Consider the following 21,708-nt stretch of genomic DNA (forward strand, 5'->3'; position numbering starts at 1 on the left):
AGGATATAACATTACAGCTACCATCAAAGCTAACAATAAGCTACATAGAAGGAAAACCACTAATCGGGCTCTGTCAGAGGTGACAGGACTGACAGTGTAGAAACAGAGTGGAGGCATAGAGGGAAGTACAGCGTAAGTGCTAAGGCAGGAGATGCTCTCGATGTAAATTTTTACTGTCTCGATCTAAACAGTTTGATAACCATCACTACATGACAAATATTGTATGAGGGCCACATAGACTTTTCAGTAATGATACAGAACTGAGATCCAGTGTCACTAACTTGAGTGTAGGCTCCACTCTCCTGGCCTGCTGAAGTTCCTGCTCAGGGTCTCTAAAGCCAGTGAAGGTGTAGTAGCTTTTATCCCATTTGATGGGTCTGTAGAAAGGCAACCCTGCCTCAGAGGGACTTTTAGAACTCTCACAACTCCCTTTGAGTCCCTTCATGTGCTCCACAGGAAGGCTGCAGGATGCCAACACATTCATCACAGTGCTCAACACATCATTTGTGTGCAGAGTGAAACTTACTGAGCGGAAACCTAAGAACCAAGCAGAGGGTATTACATATCTAAAAACACACCATAACCATTATCATAAGTCACATGAATACAAACTGTACCTGAAGTGAGTATGTCTGGTTGCACATCACTGTTGTCTTTTGTATCCCTGACATAAAAGGTGAGCTTCAAAGGCTGCACTGAATGTAAGCCAGGCTTCTGCAGGTTTTCCAGATAACCATTTAATCTCTTTAAGGAATTCTCATTCACCTCCTGAAAAAGGGAGTTTTACAAATTATTTTACACCCAAAGCCTCCAAATACAGAGTAAATGCAGGTTCATTTTGAAACCAGCAAGACATTTCCCAAAGGTTGGGGCACATGTTTATCACATAATTTCATTGCTGATTATATTCTCTTTGCACTCGTTACTTTTAATATAGTTGAAATCATAAGCAAATAAACATATTTAAATAAATTTTACAAAGCATTACAGGTTTTTTGGACCCAGTCAGGACCCCAGGCTGGCTGGGTGGGTGATGGTCCAGAAGAGGAGGCATAGCCCTAATGTCAAGCCCTTTGTTCACCATCAACCTTTTCATGTTTCTAATAGATTTTCTCCACTCAGCGACACACCCACTAAGGAAAAGTCCCTAGTAATTGGCAGCCCTCTAGTCAGAAACGTGGCATTAGAGATACCAGCGACCATAGTGAAAAGTATTCCAGGGGCCAGAGCAGGCGACGTAGAATCATATTTAAACTAAGGACAGACGTAGATACAGTAAGATAGTTATTCCATGATCTTGTGCTGACTTATTGCATTGAGAGTGAACAGTTAACATTATTTCCTCATAGCCCTGTCTTATCTGACCATTTTTTGATAACTTTTTAGTTTAAATTACTTGATTACACAGCATCTGAGAAGAAATTTATTCATAGGTGTCTATCAGAGAATGCTGTATCCAGAGTTAATTCCATCATCATTTTCTTTATTGTCATGTGCAACAACAGAGGACGGATACCTAAACTTTACTCCTGCAGAACTTGACTCTCTTGTTAACAGCGCTACAATCAATGCCTACAACACTGGACAATGTTGCCCCTCTGAAAAAGAAGAGTCATAAGAGGTTGGCTCCTTGGTATAATTCACAGCTGCTTTAAAGCAGACTGCAAGAAAGCTGGAGAGACAGTGGCGTTCCTCTAATTTAGAAGAGTCTCAATTAGTCTGGAAAGATAGTTTAATAACGTATAAGAAAGCACTTCGTAAAGCTAGAACTGCTTATTACTCATTATTGATAGAAGAGAATAAGAATAATCCCAGGTTTCTCTTCAGCACTGTTGCCAGGCTGACAAAGAGTCCGAGCTCTGTTGAGCCATGTATTCCTTTAACTCTCAGCAGTGATGATTTCATGAGATTCTTCATCAATAAAATTGTTTCTATCAGAGAGAAGATTAATGGAATCCTTCCCACTATTATCACTGATGTATCATCAAGTACAGCAGCTTTAGAAGTATCTTTAGAACCTGAATTGTATTTAGACAGCTTCTGCCCAGTTGATCTTTCTGAGCTAACAACAGCAATAGTCTCTTCTAAACCATCAACTTGTATGTTAGACCCAATCCCAACCAGACTGTTCAAGGAGGTTTTCCCCTTAATTGACACTTCCATATTGGATTTGATCAATCGGTCTTTGTTGACAGGATATGTACCTCAGACTTTTAAGGTCGCTGTAATTAAACCTTTACTTAAAAACCTACTCTTGATTCAGAAGTGTTGGCTAATTATCGACCTATATCCAATCTCCCTTTTTTGGTCTAAAGTTCTTGAAAAAATAGTTGCAGTTCAACTTTGTGATCATTTCCATAGAAATAATCTGTTTGAAGAGTTTCAGTCAGGATTCAGAGTGCATCATAGCACAGAAACAGCACTGGTGAAAGTTACCAATGATCTCCTCTTAGCCTCTGATAGCGGACTTGTTTCTGTGCTTGTCCTGTTGGATCTCAGAGCTGCATTTGATACGATCGATCACAGCATTCTGTTACAGAGACTTGAACATGTTATTGGGATTAAAGGAACTGCATTAGGCTGGTTTAAGTCATATTTATCTGATAGATTCCAGTTTGTTCTTGTAAATGAAGAATCTTCCTCTCACATTGGAGTAAGTCATGGAGTTCCTCAGGGTTCTGTGCTTGGACCGATTCTTTTTACTTTATACATGCTTCCATTAGGTAACCTTATTATACAGCATGGTATAATTTCCACTGATATGCTGATGATACTCAGCTATACTCTATGAAACCAACCAGTTGGTTAGACTACAAGCATGTCTGAAAGACATAAAGACATAATCCCAAATTTAGACAAAACTGAAATAGTTGCCTGTGGACCTGAATGCCTCCAATTGAAATTCAGGACGGTATTTCCTTGGCTTCTAGTTCTACAGTGAGGAACCTTGGAGTTATTTTTGACCAGAATTTATCATTTGACGCACATATAAAACTGGTTTCTAGGACTGCCTTCTTTCACCTTCGTAATATTGCTAAAATCAGGAACATTCTGTCTCAGGGTGATGCAGAGAAACTAGTTCATGCATTTGTTACTTCAAGATTGGACTACTGTAATTCCTTATTATTGGGCTGTCCCACATATTCTCTGAAAAGCCTCCAGCTGACCCAAAATGCTGCAGCCAGAGTTCTGATGAGATCTAACAGCAGAGATCATGTTTCTCCAGTTTTAGCTTCTCTTCATTGGCTCCCTGTTAAATTCAGAATAGAATTTAAGATTCTTCTCCTCACATATAAAGCTTTTAATGACTGAGCTCCATCATATCTTAAAGATCTCATTGTAAGATATTTTCCTAACAGAGCACTTCGCTCCCAAACTGCAGGTTTACTTGTTGTTCCCAGAGTTTCTAAAAGTAGAATGGGAGGTAGAGCCTTCAGTTATCAGGCCCCTCTCTTGTAGAACCAGCTGCCAGTTTGGATTCAGGAAGCAGACACCCTCTCTACCTTTAAGATCAGGCTGAAACTTTCCTTTTTGATAAAGCTTATAGTTAGGGATATCTCAGGTGATCCTGAAACATCCCATAGTTATGCTGCTGTAGGCTTAGACTGCTGGGGGAGCTCCCATGATGCACCTCTCCTCCCTCCATGTACATATGACATCATTTCTGTCATTAACTTGTGTTTCTCTTTCTCAGCAGGTATCTCTGGCCTGGTGTTATGGTGCTTGTTGTTCCCTCTTTCCTGTCCTCTCAGCCCCAGCTGGTTGAGGGACATGGCTGCCCTTCCTGAGTCTGGTTCTGATGGAGGTTTCTTCCTCTTAAAAGAGAGTTTTTTCTTTCCACAGTCTCCCCGTGCGCGCTAAGGACGGGGGATTGGATCAGAGAGAGGTTTCTGTGCAATCGGTTGGTTTCCTTAGCTAGGCTACTTCCTTTGAATTTGCTCTTTAGGAATTTAACTAATTTGGATTTAATTAACTGGATTATGATTGTATTACAATAAATTTGATTCTACTTGGCTTGAATTGGATTGTATCTTTGAAGAGCCTTGATATGAGATCTGTTGTAATTTGGCAAACAAATTTAATTGAATTCAAATTAAGTTGTATTAAAAGTACTGTATTCTTTAAACTATTCTATTTCTTCTACATGTGTTAGTGTTTCTAAAATAACTTAAGTTTATTAATCCATTCATGGTTTAGCTCACACGCATTCATTTTGAGGGTAGGGGTGGGATGTGTTTGCCTCTCACTGAGCAGAGATACACACAAATACACAAGTCAGAGCACAAACAGAGCAGAAAGACCCACAGTGAGACAATGTTATAGAAACCTTGACAGCTTGCTCCATCCATTATACATCTTCCAGCACATAAAAACACCACAGCATCATGATGACATTTAAAAAGCTTCATTTTCATTGGATATGGTTCTTTAAGAGTCACAAATCAGTGGCTTCAGCTTTGTTTGATCTATATCCTAATCCTTTATTTGGAGAACTTAGTTTTTAAAGAATCTTGATAAAAATGGAACCTACCCGTTCTCTGGGATATTGACCAAAGAAGTCCGGATGGACGGCAAAATAAAAGGGTCGTAGAGCATTGACAGCCTCTGCACCTGACAGAGCTCTCTGCTGGACTAAATGTGTGGCCACATGTTTCCTCTGTGCCCTGCAACAAAAAGCACAAGGATGTCCTGTTAAGAGTTCACTTCATCCACAAACACTCTGCCATTAGAGTAGCTGGTAATATTGTATAGTTACTCTGGGTTTATTCTGACAACCATCTCTCAATTGACTGTTTTTAACTGACTGTTTATATCTTTGATGTTTATCTTGGTAAAGAATGTGGATTTTCTGAATATTTTTCAAACTGACAGGTTTGACTTTTATTTGTCAGGTAATATTCATCCCTCACCTTTATTTCAGAGAACTGGGGAAGCAGAATGCCTGACTTTCTGCACGTGTGACTGTAAACAGTACTGAGATGTGTCAGCGTGCTCACTGTGTGTACAACCATGACATCAGAGGTAAACCCTCTGCTCGCCCTTGGGTCAGGTGTCACGTGTTACCTGAGGGTGCAGCGCAGGAGGCCGCAGACATACATCGTTGGTGCATGAACACAGATGATCATGTTATCACAGAGAGCGATCCTCCGGTGTAAGAAAGCGCCTGTCAGGAGCACAGAGGTTCATGTCACCTTCACCATCTTTTAACGTTTCTGGGTCAAATGGGTGAAATGTTTTCGCTGCTTGTCTCCTAACCTTAGCCAACTACGCCACGTAAACGAGCCCACGTAAGACGGCTCCGGCACATGTTAACAGCTTCAACTGACAGGACACAAACACTGTTTAACGGCTCCATGGGACTGACATGTCTACATGTCTCTACCTGCACGTAAAGTTAGCCTGACGTGAAACGCTCCGGCAGTAGTCCGAGACCGCGAAGAGTTACCAGTAAGATGTTACAGAACTAGCAACAAAAGATGAGATAACTCTGAGTCCTGACCTCAGGACCGCTTGTTGCCTCCTTCTTCTGTTTATGCTCACCTTGGTCTTCTTCTCTTTCTGTGTCTGACCAAATGTCCGCCACCTCGCGGGCGGAGCGCAGAGCTGCTCCACAGTGCGATCACACCGACTGATGCTAATTCCAAAAACCTTTGCCAGTTTCCCAGGCAATACTCAACGTGACTCAAAAATCACATGACCAAAACTTCATCCAACCAGCCTCATTATAAAAGTTTCCGATAGTCGTATGGAATTGTGGTTGTTTTTAGAGAAACAAAACCGGAGATCCTCTAAAAAGGGGGCTGAGCCGTTGTGTTACAATAGGTCACTTCATTAAAAGTCTCCATCAGTAGAGATAATATATGAAACTATCGGGGTGCTTGTGACGCACAGGCTGCAGTCTTACCCATACACCAAATGCCTTGGCTCAGCACCAGCAGTCTGTTGAGCCAACAAACTTCACATTTTGCTGCTGCTGACATTGTACAAGCCTTTTCTCTTTCTTTTTTTTTGGCAAGCAAAGGCACCCCTCCATGGTGTGAACCAGCATGCATTATATGCCAGCCATTTCACTGCAGTGCCTCCATGTAATACTGTTGTTCCTGAACTATATTATTTACACATATACGGAGTAAGAAAGAAGCTATTTCCTTAGTTCCAAAATTGAATAATTACGCACAAAAATCTGTGTAATTAACACTTATTCTGAGTTTCTGTCTGAATTCTCAGAGTTTTTATCCCAGTTAGTGCTGAGTACAGATAAAGTCATTGTAGTGGGTGACTTTAATATTCATGTAGATGTTGAAAATGACAGCCTAAATATTAACTTTAATTCTATATTAGACTATATTGGATTTTCTCAAAGTGTTCACAGACCTACTCACTGCCTTAATCATACCCTTGACCTTGTGCTGACTTATGGCATTGAGAGTGAACAGTTAACAGTGTTCCCTCATAACCCTGTCTTCTATGACCATTTTTTAATTAACTTTTTAAACTTTTGAATTTGCATTACTTGACTATACGGCTTCTGAGAAGAATTCTACATATAGAAGGTGTCTGTCAGAGAATGCTGAAACCAGATTTAAAGAGTTGATTTCATCATCCTTTTCTTCACTGCCATGTGCAGATATGACAGAGGACGGCTACCTAAATTTTACTCCAGTAGAACTTGACTCTCTTGTTGACAGCACTATAGCTTCAATGCGTACAACACTGGACAATGTTGCCCCTGAAAAGGAAGGTAATCAGTCAGAAGAGGTTGGCTCCTTGGTATAATTCACAGCTGCTTTAAAGCAGACTGCAAGAAAGCTGGAGAGACAGTGGCGTTCCTCTAATTTAGAAGAGTCTCAATTAGTCTGGAAAGATAGTTTAATAACGTATAAGAAAGCACTTCGTAAAGCTAGAACTGCTTATTATTCATTATTGATAGAAGAGAATAAGAATAATCCCAGGTTTCTCTTCAGCACTGTTGCCAGGCTGACAAAGAGTCCGAGCTCTGTTGAGCCATGTATTCCTTTAACTCTCAGCAGTGATGATTTCATGAGATTCTTCATCAATAAAATTGTTTCTATCAGAGAGAAGATTAATGGAATCCTTCCCATTATTATCACTGATGTATCATCAAGTAGAGCAGCTTTAGAAGTATCTTTCGAACCTGAATTGTATTTAAACAGCTTCTGTCCAGTTGATCTCTCTGAGCTAACAACAGCAATAGTCTCTTCTAAACCATCAACTTGTATGTTAGACCCAATCCCAACCAGACTGTTCAAGGAGGTTTTCCCCTTAATTGACACTTCCATATTGGATTTGATCAATCGGTCTTTGTTGACAGGATATGTACCTCAGACTTTTAAGGTTGCTGTAATTAAACCTTTCCTTAAAAAACCTACTCTTGATTCAGAAGTGTTGGCTAATTATCGACCTATATCCAATCTCCCTTCTTTGTCTAAAGTTCTTGAAAAAATAGTTGCAGCTCAACTTTGTGATCATTTACATAGAAATAATCTGTTTGAAGAGTTTCAATCAGGATTCAGAGTGCATCATAGCACAGAAACGGCACTGGTGAAAGTTACCAATGATCTCCTGTTAGCTTCTGATAGCGGACTTGTTTCTGTGCTTGTCCTGTTGGATCTCAGTGCTGCATTTGATACGATCGATCACAGCATTCTGTTACAGAGACTTGAACATGTTATTGGGATTAAAGGAACTGCATTAGGCTGGTTTAAGTCATATTTATCTGATAGATTCCAGTTTGTTTTTGTAAATGAAGAATCTTCCTCACACATTGGAGTAAGTCATGGAGTTCCTCAGGGTTCTGTGCTTGGACCAATTCTTTTTACTTTGTACATGCTTCCATTAGGTAACATCATTAGACAGCATGGCATAAATTTCCATTGTTATGCTGATGATACTCAGCTGTACTTATCTATGAAACCAGATGAAACCAACAGGTTGGTCAGACTACAAGCCTGTCTTAAAGACATAAAGACCTGGATGACTCAGAACTGTCTGCTTTTAAATTCAGACAAAACTGAAGTTGTTCTCTTTGGACCTGAGCGCTTCAGGGAGAAATTGTCTAGTTATATAGTTAGATGGTATTTCCTTGGCTTCTAGTTCTACAGTGAAGAACCTTGGAGTTATTTTTGACCAGAATTTATCATTTGACGCACATATAAAACTGGTTTCTAGGACTGCCTTCTTTCACCTTCGTAATATTGCTAAAATCAGGAACATCCTGTCTCAGGGTGATGCAGAGAAACTAGTTCATGCATTTGTTACTTCAGGATTGGACTACTGTAATTCTTTATTATTGGGATGTCCCACATATTCTCTGAAAAGCCTCCAGCTGATTCAAAATGCTGCAGCCAGAGTTCTGATGAGAACTAACAGCAGAGATCATGTTTCTCCAGTTTTAGCTTCTCTTCATTGGCTTCCTGTTAAATTCAGAATAGAATTTAAGATTCTTCTTCTCACATATAAAGTTCTTAATGACCGAGCTCCATCATATCTTAAAGATCTCATTGTAAGATATTTTACTAACAGAGCACTTCGCTCCCAAACTGCAGGTTTACTTGTTGTTCCCAGAGTTTCTAAAAGTAGAATGGGAGGCAGAGCCTTCAGTTATCAGGCCCCTCTCTTGTGGAATAAGCTGCCAGTAAATGTCAGGGAAGCAGACACCCTTTCCACTTTTAAGATTAGGCTTAAAACTTTTCTTTTTGATAAAGCTTATAGTTAGGGATGGCTCAGGTAATCCTGAAACATCCCATAGTTAAGCTGCTATAGGCTTAGACTGCTGGGGGACCTCATCTGTCACACCTTTCCTCACTTTGCTCTCTTTTTCCCCCTGTTTAATTTCACAAATGATTTTATGTACATGTGACATTATTGTGGTTATTAACTTGTGTTTCCCTGTTCCAACAGGTATCCTTTGAATGGTGTTATGGTGTTTTCCCCCCTCTTTTCCCTCTTCTCTGTCTTCTCAAACCCCAGCTGGTCGAGGCGGATGGCCACCCTTCCTGGTTCTGGTTCTGCCAGAGGTTTCTTCCTGTTAAAAGGGAGTCGTTCCTTTCCACAGTCGCCACAGGCACGCTCAGGACGGGAGATTGGACTGAAGACAAGTTTCGGTGCAATCTGTTGGTTTCCTTAGCTAGGATATTATTTTTTTAATTGGCTCTATATGAATTAATTGGATTATGATTACAATGAATTGAATTCCAATTGGCTTGAATTGGACTATATTATTTAAATGCCTTGAGATGACAATTGTTGTAATTTGGCACTATATCAATAAAATTTAATTGAATTTAATTTAATTGAAAAAATCTGGATCCATAGCCTCCGTCAGTGAACAGGCAGCCCTGCTCATCTCTCACATGGAGCCATACGTCTGTGCATAATGGTATTGTGGACAAATCATGGAGTTAGAGCTTTGTATTCAGAGAAGACGTCACTAATCGTGATGTCATTGTGCCTCAGAGTAAAAACTGATACATGGTAATGTGTTGATGACATCATAACAAGCTGTCAGTTGCTTGTTATACCAACAAGGATTTCCCTCTACATCACATCCTGTTATGAGATATAGATATGAGATACAGATATGATACTCATTCTTGTATAATATGATCTGCTGTTTTTAAAAAAAATTTTTTTTTAAAAACTACTGATGTGGAGTAAAGCAAGGGAGTGATTAACATGACTTCAGATCTGTGATTTACAAGGTGTTTAATTTCATGCAAATGAGTGACAGTTATTATTCTAGAAAATATAGAATCAAATCCAATTTTTAACAATCAAAATCAGTACAGTAAAAAAAACGATATAGCCAAACCAGGCTAAGGTTTCAGAGTATCTGGACTGACATAAAGTCATAAAGTGAAACAGATTCAATATTCTTAAGTTGAAGTTGAAAATGTATTCCTTTGTTCAATTTTGATGATGAGAGATCATCTCTTTGATTGGTCTCCTCCCATAACAAATCTGATAGACTGTCTTGAACAGAACCTGGAGAGAACCTGTAGAGAGACAGGAAACAGGGAAGTAAAGTGGAGCAGCAGCCTTCAGAGAAAAAAATAGCTGATGTCCAAAGTCTCAGTCTTTTCATCAAAAATGTATTGTTTCAAAATTAGTAATATTTCTTTAAACATTCTACAAGATAGTCTAAAAGTGTTCTACCTTAATGTATGGACATCAATCTTTAGTCATGTGAAAAAGAAATACCTCTTTTCAGTTCTAAGGTTTGACATTTCAGAAAAAATGATCTGCTAAAACACAGAAGCAGTGTGGAGAAAACTAAGTGAACCCTTGATCCAACAGCTTGTATAACCACATTTAGCAGCAATAAGTTGAAACCAAAGTCAAATTTATTTGTTTAGCACATTTCGTGTACAAAACAATTCAAAGTGCATTACATGAAATAAAAGCATTGTAGCAGGGAGCGGAAAAAGCATTAAAATAATAAAGTAAAATAATATAAACATAAATAAATAAAATAATTAAAATGAATAAAAACAAGCAACAGTCTAGATAAGTTAAAAGATACCGTGCAGATTTCATGCATAGACACATGAAAAAATAAATGTTTTTAACCTGGATTTAAAAATGTCTACATTTGGTGACAGTTTAATCTCCTCTGGCAGTTTGTTCCACTTGTTTGCAGCATAACAGCTAAATGCTGCTTCTCCAGGTTTAGTCTGGACTCTGGACTGGACCAGCTGACCTGAGTCCTTGGATCTAAGAGCTCTGCTGGGTTTATATTCTCTGAACATATCACAGATTCTGGGATTTATAAACCATCAGAAAGCTTTTAAAATCTATTCTGTGACTGACTGGAAGCCAGTGTAAAGATTTTAAAACTGGTGTGATGTGTTCAGATCTCTTAGTCCTGGTTTAAACTCTAGCAGCAGCGTTCTGGATGAGCTGCAGATGTTTAATGCTCTTTTTGGGAAGTCCAGTTAAAAGCATTACAGTAATGGAGTCTACTGGAGATGAATGCATGGATGACTTTCTCCTGGTCTTTTTGGGAGAGAAAACCTTTAATTCTGTTGATGTTTCTGAGTTGGTAAAAAGCTGCCTTGGTGACAGCTTTGATGTGGCTGCTGAAAGTCAGATCTGAGTCCATCAACACTCCAAGGTTACAAACTTGGTCAGAGATTGTAAGGGCCCGAGTCTCAAGGTATTTACCAATGCTGACCCTCTTCTCTCTGCTACCAAACAGAATGATCTCAGTTTTATCTTCATTTAATTGTAGAAAATTCTCTGTCATCTAGGTGTTTATTTCCTCCAGATACTGACACAGTACATCTGCTGGGCTGCAGTCGTCTGGTGACAGAGACACATAAAGTTGTCTATCGTCTGCATAACTGTAATAATTGAGGTTAAGGTTTTGCAATATCTGACCCAAAGGGAGCATATACAAGTTAAACAGAAGAGGTCCAAGAACTGACCCCTGGGGAACTCCACAAGTAACTCCAGCGTTCTAAATAGGAACTGAACCAGTTAAGGACCGCTCCAGAAAGTCCAACCCAGTTTTCCAGCCTGTGCAACAGGATTCTGTGATCTACAGTATCAAATGCAGCGCTGAGATCCAACAGAACCAGGACTGAAACATAACCAGAATCAGTATTCAACCTAATACTGATTCTGTAATAGTTTTCTGTACAACATTATCAGTCTCTTACATGGTTGTGGAGGAATTTTGGCCCACTCTTGTTTTCAACGTTGCTTCAGTTCATTGAGGTTTGCAGCACTGGTTTATGCACAGTTCTCTTTTTTATTTTTTTTTTTGTACTGTCATGAACTTTAACATGCTAACTGACGCTTGTAGTGTCTGATGTGTAGCTATTGGGTTTCTCTGAGCATTGTACGGTCTGACCTTGGAATGGACGTCCCAGAAAGTTCACTCCAAGGTCCTGGAAAGATTGACAGCTGTTTTGAATATTTTTTTCTCTCTGTAGAATGATGTAAATGGCCTTATAACCTTTCCCAGATTGATGGGCAGCAACAACTGCTTCTCTAAGACCATTGCTTGTGTCTTTCCTCCTTGGCATTGTGTTAACACACACCTGAATGCTCCAGACCAGCAAACTGACAAAACTTCTGCTCACACTGTTTGGGTGGTGCTCACACTTGGCTGCTACTTACCCTCTTAATTAATGCGGAAGCAGTAAGGGTCATTTAGTTTTTCACATGCTGCTTCTACATTTTGTCTTAATTTTTCTTGACACAGTGTAATATGTTATGTGTTGTTGTTCATCTGAGGTTAGATTTACCTAATTTTAACACCTGGTGAGAACCAGCAGCAGACACTCTGCCAAGTCCTGGGCCATCTGTAGGGGTTAGAAGAAAGCGGAATAAAAGCAGCAGGGCTCTAGTATTAGAGATCAATACAATAAGCAACTCATACAGAGCTTATGTACATGCTTGTCATATCTGTATACTTTCAGTGTTCCACATAGCTCCACAGTGTCAGCATCATCTACCACTGTGATCCTGAAGTTTGGAGTCTGCAGCAGATCTTTGAACAGCAGACCATTCTCCAGAATCCTGGTGCCTGACAACACACAGACACACAGAGTTAACTGCGAATCTGCAGATTTGATTGTCAAAGGATTGTAAGTTTCTGTGGGATTGAGTATGTGAGCCAAGCAAGAGCTCACTCCACCTGCATCACTGGAATGTCACGAACAGACGACAATACTAAGATCGATAAGCCTCGAACAAGCAACTAGTTAGCAAAGTGTGCTGCCTTCATCAAAGAAACTAGTCTTCTCTGGATGCCAGGATTAGTAGAACTTAGCCAGGCTACTTCAGCCGCAGAGGAACAATGAGAAAAAGAAAAATACTAGAATAATTTTGAGAGGACTGAAGCTTAAGTGCACCACAGCAGATGAGGCGGGCTAATCACTTATTCCAAAATGCCCAAAACATGGCAAATAGATCACTGCATTCCAATTATCACTGCAAATATTTCACACGTGAATGCAAACCTACCCATACCTTGGTCCAAGGATTTATAAGGATTAAAGCTATAAGACTGTCACGGTAGGTTAGATAGGGGAGTAACTCAAATGAAAATATAGAGATAAAAAAACTGGGTGGACTGACACAAACAAGCTGCTTAACTAAACCAAAAAAAAGGACAGCGGGAACAGTGCAAGTGACTCTCAGTATAATGAAAAATAAAAAACAAACTATATTCTGCATTCTGACAATTCTGACAATTTCAATAATCACAATTCAAAACATAATCCAAAGACCAGCTTTCATTTTTGTCACCTGCTGCATCGACATTCCTAACACAGAGAAGCTATATATTAGACATCACAGCAACTTTTAGAATTTTGTGTGGCCACACTGCAATGTCCAAAGAAGTACATGACTCAAAAAAATAAAGGGAACACCAAAACAACACAATGCAATTCCAAGTCAATCACACTTCTGTGAAATCAACCTGTCCAGTTAGGAAGAAGCACTGATTGTGAATCAATTTCACCTGCTGTTGTGCAAATGGAACAGACAACAGGTGGAAATGAGAGGCAACCCCTATAAAGGAGTGGTTCTGCAGGTGGTGACCACAGACCATTTATCTGGTCTCATCCTTTCTGGCTGATGTTTTGGTCATTGTTTGCATTTTGTCAGAGCTCTCACCCTAGAGGTAGCATGAGGCGGTGTCTACAACCCACAGAAGTTGCACAGGTAGTGCAGCTCATCCAGGATGGCACATCATTGCAAGCTGTGGCAAGAACGTTTGCTGTGTCTCTCAGCACAGTGTCTAGAATATGGAGGAGATACCAGGAGACCGGCCAGTACACTGCCAATGGACTGCATCACAAAACTGATATTTGGACAGATTGATTAATCAAGAGCTAAAATGAGACGTTTATAATTACTTCCATCAGTGAGTGAAAACAATTATTTCTTTAGATTTTGTTGCTGTTTCGGTCAAATAATTAACTAACTTTATATTTGAGGGGAACTTTATAAATCCACAGTTAAAAGACTGTAGACTGAATCCCGACTGAAACTCTTCAAACAGATTATTTCTATGTAAATGATCACAATCACCATCTATCTGTCTATCTGTCTATCTGTCTGTCTGTCTGTCTGTCTGTCTGTCTGTCTGTCTGTCTGTCTGTCTGTCTGTCTGTCTGTCTGTCTGTCTGTCTGTCTGTCTGTCTCTCTCTCTCTCTCTCTATCTGTCTGTCCAGGTTTTTTATGAGTCATACTATCTATGTGTTATTCTGGTATGTTGTACACAACTGAGCTGATTTCCAGCTAATGCACAGAATATTAACATAATTACACTTAATGTGTTTTTTTTGTTGTGATGAGATATTGTAAAATATGTTTTTTTAATGTTAATTACATATCATTTAACAAGCTAACTGACCTTTGCTGATGTGAAGACATCTTTTTTTTTTTTACAATAATACTGGATAGAGTAGTGGTATGATTGCCACCTCCCATGGGGGAGACCTGGGTTCAAATCCCATGCATGAAAAGTACTACCTCCAGTAGGGGTCCTCAGTCAAGACTGCCTTACTCTGTCTGCCTACCTATAAGTTGCATTGGATAAAAGTGTCTGCCAAATACATAAACCTCTTTTTAGAAAACTACTTTTGCAGTATATAATGAAAGGTGAAATCTAAGTTTGTAAACAGGCTGAACTTGCTGTTATCGTGCTGTCAAGCTGACTGAATCTACCATCTTTTTCTCATGTTCCACTAATTCACATGTAAGTGGAAGGTGCAGGGGACAGAACACTGGCATAGCATCTCACTCAGTTGTAGTTGGGTAAATGAGCTCACACTGTTCAACTGTTACCAACACAGTGCAGATGTCAATCCTTTGCATCACACTTATCCATCAGTCTTCAACCCTTATGGCACATGATACCTTGCTTCTGCAGAAGTCTGCACCTCTACCCCTCTTTTCAGGAAAAAGGCTTACAAATAAAACATGGACTGGATCTTTCATTTGGTGCAGTGTCCTGTTAATGAGATTTAATGGGGGAATTCCTTTATTTTCTTTTGTTTTGTTTTCTACAACCTACTGAATATTGGTACTATTTTCACAATGGATTTAATTAATATTTTGTGTTGACTGGAGAGAACAACTAATTTGTTAGAAATTGAAAAACAAATACTGGACTTTTGAATTCAGTATTATGAGCTGATCATGAAACTGTTTACTTTTCACTGAAATTTGTGTTTGCAACCATTGTCTTTTCTGTGTGTAACTTTGAGTTGTCTATTTTTTTCCCTTGTCCTGTTCAGCATTATGGCAGCAGAATTGTAATCTGAATACCGTTTATGCCAAACAGATTTGCTTTGCCAAGGGAAGTTTTATAAATGTAAAGCTCCCCTTGATGCCCATCAACAGCTTATTTATTTATTTTTGTTACAATATTTAACATGTAATAGTGCTGAACCGGACCGGGGGACAGGGAAAGAGGAAGAGCAAAGAAGAAGAAACAGAACAAAAATAGAAAGACAAACCAGACAACCAGCTGCTACACCTGTAAAAACAAAACAGACGACAATCCACGGCCTCTGAGGGGAATCCAGCCTTAGCGCCACCAGGAGCACCTGAAAGCAGACAAGCAGAGAAAAAACAAACACACAAACAAACAAAAACAAGCACAAGAAGCGGCAATCGCATACAACACAGCTGTGGATATAGATGACCTGAAACCACAGGATAATACATCCCCCCCCCAACAGCAATCAGAAGCAGGCACAACCACGCATCCACCCAGAAGACTGCAGAGGAAGCCCCCGGACAGAGCCCCCATAAGCATAGGGCAGAGGCCCCCCGGGAACCAGGGGCAACAGCCCACCGACCCTGCCGGTCCCCAGCCACCCAGACATGGACCGTGCACCGGACCCAGGCCCCAGGCCCCAGGAGCACGAGCGCCCCCAAACCCCCCCGGCAGAGGCCCCACCCAATACCCGAGAGGGCCAGGCGCCCCAGACAGCCACACAGTGGGTCAGCACGTGCCCCAAGAAGGCCAGAGGACAGTAAGTCCCAGACCCAGGCGCAGTCATCACCACACACACTTGCACATCACATACATCCGCACATGTCCCCCCTCTCTCAACTCCGCTGGGTTGTGGCGCAGCGGGCCAGCAGCTCCCCAGACACCACAGACCCCGAACCAGCAGAACAACTCATCCTCCTGGCCCCTCTCGTCCCGGGCAGCAAAACAGGCAACAGGGGTGTGGGAAGTATTCTAAGACTTTGAGTTTTCTAAGTTACATCATTTGTTGACTGTTTGGTAGTGGAAATATAGGACACCTTTCCCATGTGTCAGCTGACAGCTGTCCTGTCCTGTCTTTTTTCGCTGCATGAGCCACTGGCCACATTGGGGGAAGCTACACTTAGCCTCCAAATTCTACTCAGAGATATCAAAACAAAATGCTCTTAAGTAACCAAATGTAAGACAAGGAGTGGCTTTTTCAAGATAATTTACTGTGATCAGAGGCACCCTGAAAACAAAGAGGACATGAACAGTGTTTTTCTGATTTGAAATATGAAGAACAAAACCTTTTTTCAAATGATGACAATAGCCAAGGCGAATAAATGAATGAATGAATTAATTAATTAATAAAAATTAGCTGTGAAGTGTAATGTTGACTTTGCAATAGTGTCTACCCTTTCAGTTACTGGTAACTTTCAACTACCTCAGTAACTGCTAAGTTACTGTCAGTAACTGACATATCTCCCAAATGACCATGTTGTTCCAGAGATATTACCATTTTAACATCTTGTTGTTAGTAAACTCTGTTGTTGGTACAAAGTAATTAAAACAACATCCTCAACTTTATTAGTTACCTAATAGATTAATGCCCTCCACAGTGTGTTTTTAAAAGTGTAAATAAGTGTGTGTCTGTCCTTTTTTTTCATATTTGTGGCGTCCAAAAACCAGGAGCCCACTATAGTTGTGAGGTCCAACAGGTTAATGGGTATTAAATGGTGGGCCTCACATGATTAAAGGGATTTTTGAGAGCTGCTTGGATAGGATTGGCTTTGGGAAAGGTTCAGAGTAAAGGTTGGGATAAGGAATTCAGCTGTTATGGTTAGGGGTTAAGGAGTGAATAATGTTAGTGGTGAATCACAACAAGGGTAGAAAGCAAGTTCCTGTGTGGGTGTGTTATGCTATGTGTTTGGCTCAGTGCTTTTGGCTCAACACATGAGGCAAACCTTGCATTGTGAGTGTGAATAGCGCACAGTAGCAGTGCAGGGAATTTGCATGAGAATGGTTTGTGGGTGATGAAAAGCCAGTACTTCTCTACTTTTCTGTCATTCTGCAACACATGCTCTCTCATCTCAACCCTCCAAACAGGCAGCTGTGGCTGCTCAGCACTCCATCTTTGTCATTGTTGGCTTACCTTAAAAGCCCTCTCTCTTCTTCTTGAAAAAACGGATCAAAACATGGAGAAAAATCACACCTTCCTGTACTTTGCATATGGTAGTAACCTGTTGAAGGAGCGGCTCCAGCTCAAGAATCCTTCAGCGGCAGTGTACTGTGTGGCAAGGCTCAAGGTAAAGTTTTACACCAAGACCTCATCATCATTCTGTTTCATGTACAGGAAGCATGCTTAATACATTCTTTGTTTTTTCTCTATTTCAGAACTATAGATTGGTCTTTGGGAACCACAAAGGCCTTGCTAGTGACCGGTGGCATGGAGGTGTGGCCACCATAGAGCACAGCCCGGGAAATGAGGTTTGGGGTGTAGTGTGGAGGATGAACATATCTGATCTTCAGTCACTGGACAGGTAAAGGGTTGTTTGTTTGTTTTTCAATGGCCTGTTTGGGATTTCTTTCTTCCCTGTAAAAATTGCAAAAACGTGTTTTTGTGCGTGTGCATGTGTGAACACATTCAGTCAAGAGAATGTGACGTTAGGTACATACAGTCCTGTGGAGTTGTTAGTGAAGACAAAGGGTCAGGAGCTCAACTGTCGCACCTATATAATGAACAGCTGTGTGTATGCCCCTCCATCGCCACAATATCTACAGGTAAGACCATTTTTTTGCATTTGTCTTTGTGAGCACCTTTATGACTGACTACTTGCTTCTTGGTCTTTAAGTCAGAATGAGTCATATTTTTAACTTAGAAAATATTAAAAAATCATAAAGAAAGCTATAATTTGATTTTTATGAGCCCCTTTAGCTTTCATAGTGTCCTTAGGTAAAACATTGAGCCCTACATTACCACAGTGGCAGAGGGTGGAAGACACACACCTCACCAATCAGCTGCTAGTCTTTTTATCTACAGTTTTTTTTTTTGCTTTTACTTTACCAAAGGTTTTTAAGGAGGACTTCTCAGATGATTCCTTGTAACAAACTGTCTGGCTTGTCAGGTTACTACAACATCACAGAATATTAAAAGATTCAAAGAATTCACAGAAGTCTTTGTCCAAGTTTGAAGAAAGGCCACATTTCTCAGGCCCGCAAGCTTGGCCTGTTGATGTCACTACCTGATGAGAGTTTGTGCCTGATAAAACTGATAAAACGGTAATCCACGCTCAGATTACCATTTGCTATTAAATTTAGTTATTATGACTGGGTCTAATATACCTATTGTGGGAACTCTAATCTATTAACAACAATGTATATAATAAGTGCACTTCTGCATGGAGGACAGATGCCACCAGCCTACTCAAACATGATCTCCCACATTGATTATCTTAAATATTCAACTGTCATCTTTAATTGTTTGTGTTATTAAGAAGATTATGTTTGACCAAAAAGTGGCTTAGAAACACTGTTAGCAATGTCATTTACCAATATATAACTACAATATGTGTGTAATATACAATCGCCAGATAAATTATAGGGGTAGAATCTTTTTGTCAGTGATGGTATCCCACAGTGTATTTGCAGTTGTGTCTCACATCAGCTGTGACAGTTGTAATAACTGAATGAATTCAGTATTACATCTGATCACTAGCGAACTCACAGACATAGTTATTGTCACATCCACAAATGCCAGTTAAGACTCTTATAAAGAAAATAAGACAGTACGACAAAGAATGCCTGAACTGTGAGGCAAAGTAATGTAATATCCTCAAACACTTACCTGTTGTAACACAGTGGTAAATATAAACCTGTCCCAGGTTTTGTGAAGGGTCTTAATTCCAAAATTAGAATATATTTTACATAACAACAACATTTATGTTTTTCATTTTCAACATTTAATATGTTATGTTTAATTTTACACGAATGTTTAAACGTGTACAATTACTTTATTCTGTTTAAAATATATTGTTCAAGGTGTCCCAGATTTTATGGAGACAAGGTTGTGGTACATAAAGGTTCTAGTTAAGAGTTTACTGATGGATGTTCTGAACAGGACTTTTACATTTACATTTTGCATTTAGATACACTGAGGGAAAAAAAATTAATAGACTGTGGACATAATTTAGGGCTTGGAACTTATCTGTGATATTTGTGTCATTTGACATTCCAAATTAAAGAAGAAATGTGAAACATTTATAGCACAAAACCACAGAATCTACATAAGCTTAGAAAAAATATGTCCACTACAATATGTAGTTGTCGGTTGACTCAAGGCCAGTATTACATTCTGATTCTGTGGTCAATAAAGCTGTCACTAAAGTAAAGATTATTTCAATAACTTTGTTATAGTAGAATTATAACCATCACCATGGATGGCACAGCAAATGACATTTCCAATGACCCAAACGTGCTCTGTTTGATACCAGAGATGGTGATAAAAAGTTGCTTTGTTTATGAAAGACTAAATAATGTGATAATGTATGAAATCAAGGGTGCCACTTTCTATTCACTGCCATCCATTTCTCTTTGTGAAGCATCTGGAAAAGGGACCAGTCTGCTCACAGCCCTCATCAGCTGACTATGTGATTAACAGCTCACAACAGTCAGGACACACCCTGCTCTGCGATGGTTTACAGATCTGACAGCTTGTGAGCCAGAATGCCAGATTGTTCTAAGAGCATGACTTTGCGGTCACACCTTTGTCTTCTATAATGAGCCACACATATTGTGCTCTCCACTGGTGTATGCACGATGTTGTCCGTTTAAGCTGCTAGGTTTTCTCAAATGAATTCTGATCTTTGGATGAAACGTTGGAGCTCACAGGGCAGTTACCTACAAAGAAAAGCAGTATCCACTACGTTCAGTGCCCCATAATCATATGGGACCCCTAATGTATTGAGACATACTGGAATGTGGTGTAGACATACCTATTACCACAGCTGGTGCTAGCATCCTGATGCTAACACGTTGCTGCTCTCAGCAGCAACTGCAGTTATTAATGATGTGATAATTCAGCAGTGAGCAAGAATTTAGTCGGTCAACAGTTTTCATCGTTTCATGATGAATTTCCTTTGATAGAAGGTTCAACGTGAACACAAACTGTCAAACCATTACTCACTTTTGCAGACAGTTGAGTTTCAAAAGGACATGAGTAGGGCTGGGAAGAAGTTTAGGATTTGTGTCTTTATTGTTGCTGTGAGATTATCTGGAACTAGTTTAAAGACAGCTTATACAGTATCTCATCAATGGTTGTAGGTAATTGTGATGGGAGCAGAACAGAATGGCTTGCCAAAGGACTACCAGGAGAAACTTCGAGCAGTCAAGACCAACATGTATGAGGGACCCCTTCCCATGATGAATGAACTAGAGCGAGCCAGAGGAAGGGTCAGAGAGACAACCGACTCCCGTTCTGATCCCTGGTAATCAAACTCCAGTTCCAGTTTATACACTGGGAAAGTCCATATCTGTAAGACCCTAATACTGTAGTTTAACATGTTCACCTTGGCTTGATACTTTGTCTCATGGCTAACCTTCATTTCAGTATCAAGAGATGAAACATTTTAACAGTCAACCACTGACAGAAAATACCGTTGATGATTTTACTTGATTTGCTTATATTAGACAAACTGAATCAACATAATTCAGAGGTGTGAGATTCAGCTCCAGGTTAGAGTCAGTACACTCACTTCATCTGTAAGAACAATGATGCAGATTGTTATTTTCTTTTCAACTTAACAGTCGTGCCTTGGCCATTGATAATTCTTTATCATGTTCATATTTTTGGAGTCAATCCAAAACAGCACAAAGGGGAAAAGAAACGTTTTTGTTGTTCCTTTTTCTCACAAAATGTAATAAAATGAGTCAACTTCTATTTCTCTTTTTTAAAATTGCTAAATCAATATCAACACTGATAGAAAAGAAAAAGTGAGAGGATCATTTAGGTTTTTGTTTTGATCATTCTGTGAGCAAAACTAAAAAAAGCAAGAAAAAAAAAACCTTTCTGAGCCTCTTTGTGAAGCCCCATTTAATCATGAAAAAACCTTTATGAATCCTCAGGTTAAATAATCCAGTTACCTTTGTGCATTTAACAGGAGTTAAATACAGAGTTTGTCAAAATTAGAGCTACATGTGTAAATAAATCAATATGCACTTAACAGGTTATCAAAGGTTTTTGAAGATGCACATTCAACTTTTCTTCCACACACACAAATACATTGTTGATTACCACCTGGACAAGTGCTTGTGCCTTTAATGGAATTGCAGGAAATAAAATAATTGTTAGAAGAGTGCATTCATACCTATGATCAATTTAGAAACACATTAACCAAACATGCATGTCTTTGCACTGTGGGAAGAAACCAGACCACCCAAACAGGCACATCAACAGCACACATAATCCACAC

The 21,708-nt window shown here is 39.7% G+C and overlaps 2 protein-coding genes across 7 annotated transcripts in view; one reads left to right on the forward strand and one right to left on the reverse strand.

Annotated features, from left to right (window-relative positions):
* tcaim (T cell activation inhibitor, mitochondrial) overlaps window positions 1-21,708 on the reverse strand; it is a 382,005-nt gene that overhangs the window by 5,230 nt on the left and 355,067 nt on the right. For 2 of the 6 annotated variants that reach the window (XM_072395017.1, XM_072395016.1), the window contains exon 2: window positions 282-537. In XM_072395017.1, the coding sequence (XP_072251118.1) occupies window positions 282-484 (203 nt within the window). In that variant the 5' untranslated portion in view covers window positions 485-537. Of the gene's footprint in view, window positions 1-281; window positions 538-617; window positions 769-4,531; window positions 4,665-5,064; window positions 5,547-21,708 lie in introns of those variants that run through there. The other 4 variants (XM_072395013.1, XM_072395012.1, XM_072395014.1 and 1 more) reach the window with 4 other exon arrangements.
* Window positions 17,229-20,873, forward strand: ggctb (gamma-glutamylcyclotransferase b). Its single transcript, XM_072393359.1, has 4 exons — window positions 17,229-17,547; window positions 17,636-17,781; window positions 17,890-18,022; window positions 20,561-20,873. Exons 1-4 carry the CDS (start codon window positions 17,275-17,277, stop codon window positions 20,726-20,728), a joined length of 720 nt encoding a protein of 239 aa, XP_072249460.1. The 5' UTR covers window positions 17,229-17,274; the 3' UTR covers window positions 20,729-20,873.

The sequence above is a fragment of the Leuresthes tenuis genome, unplaced genomic scaffold (assembly GCF_036924035.1).
Source record: "Leuresthes tenuis unplaced genomic scaffold, fLeuTen1.0.hap1 SCAF_10, whole genome shotgun sequence".
Taxonomy (NCBI): Eukaryota; Metazoa; Chordata; class Actinopteri; order Atheriniformes; family Atherinopsidae; genus Leuresthes; species Leuresthes tenuis.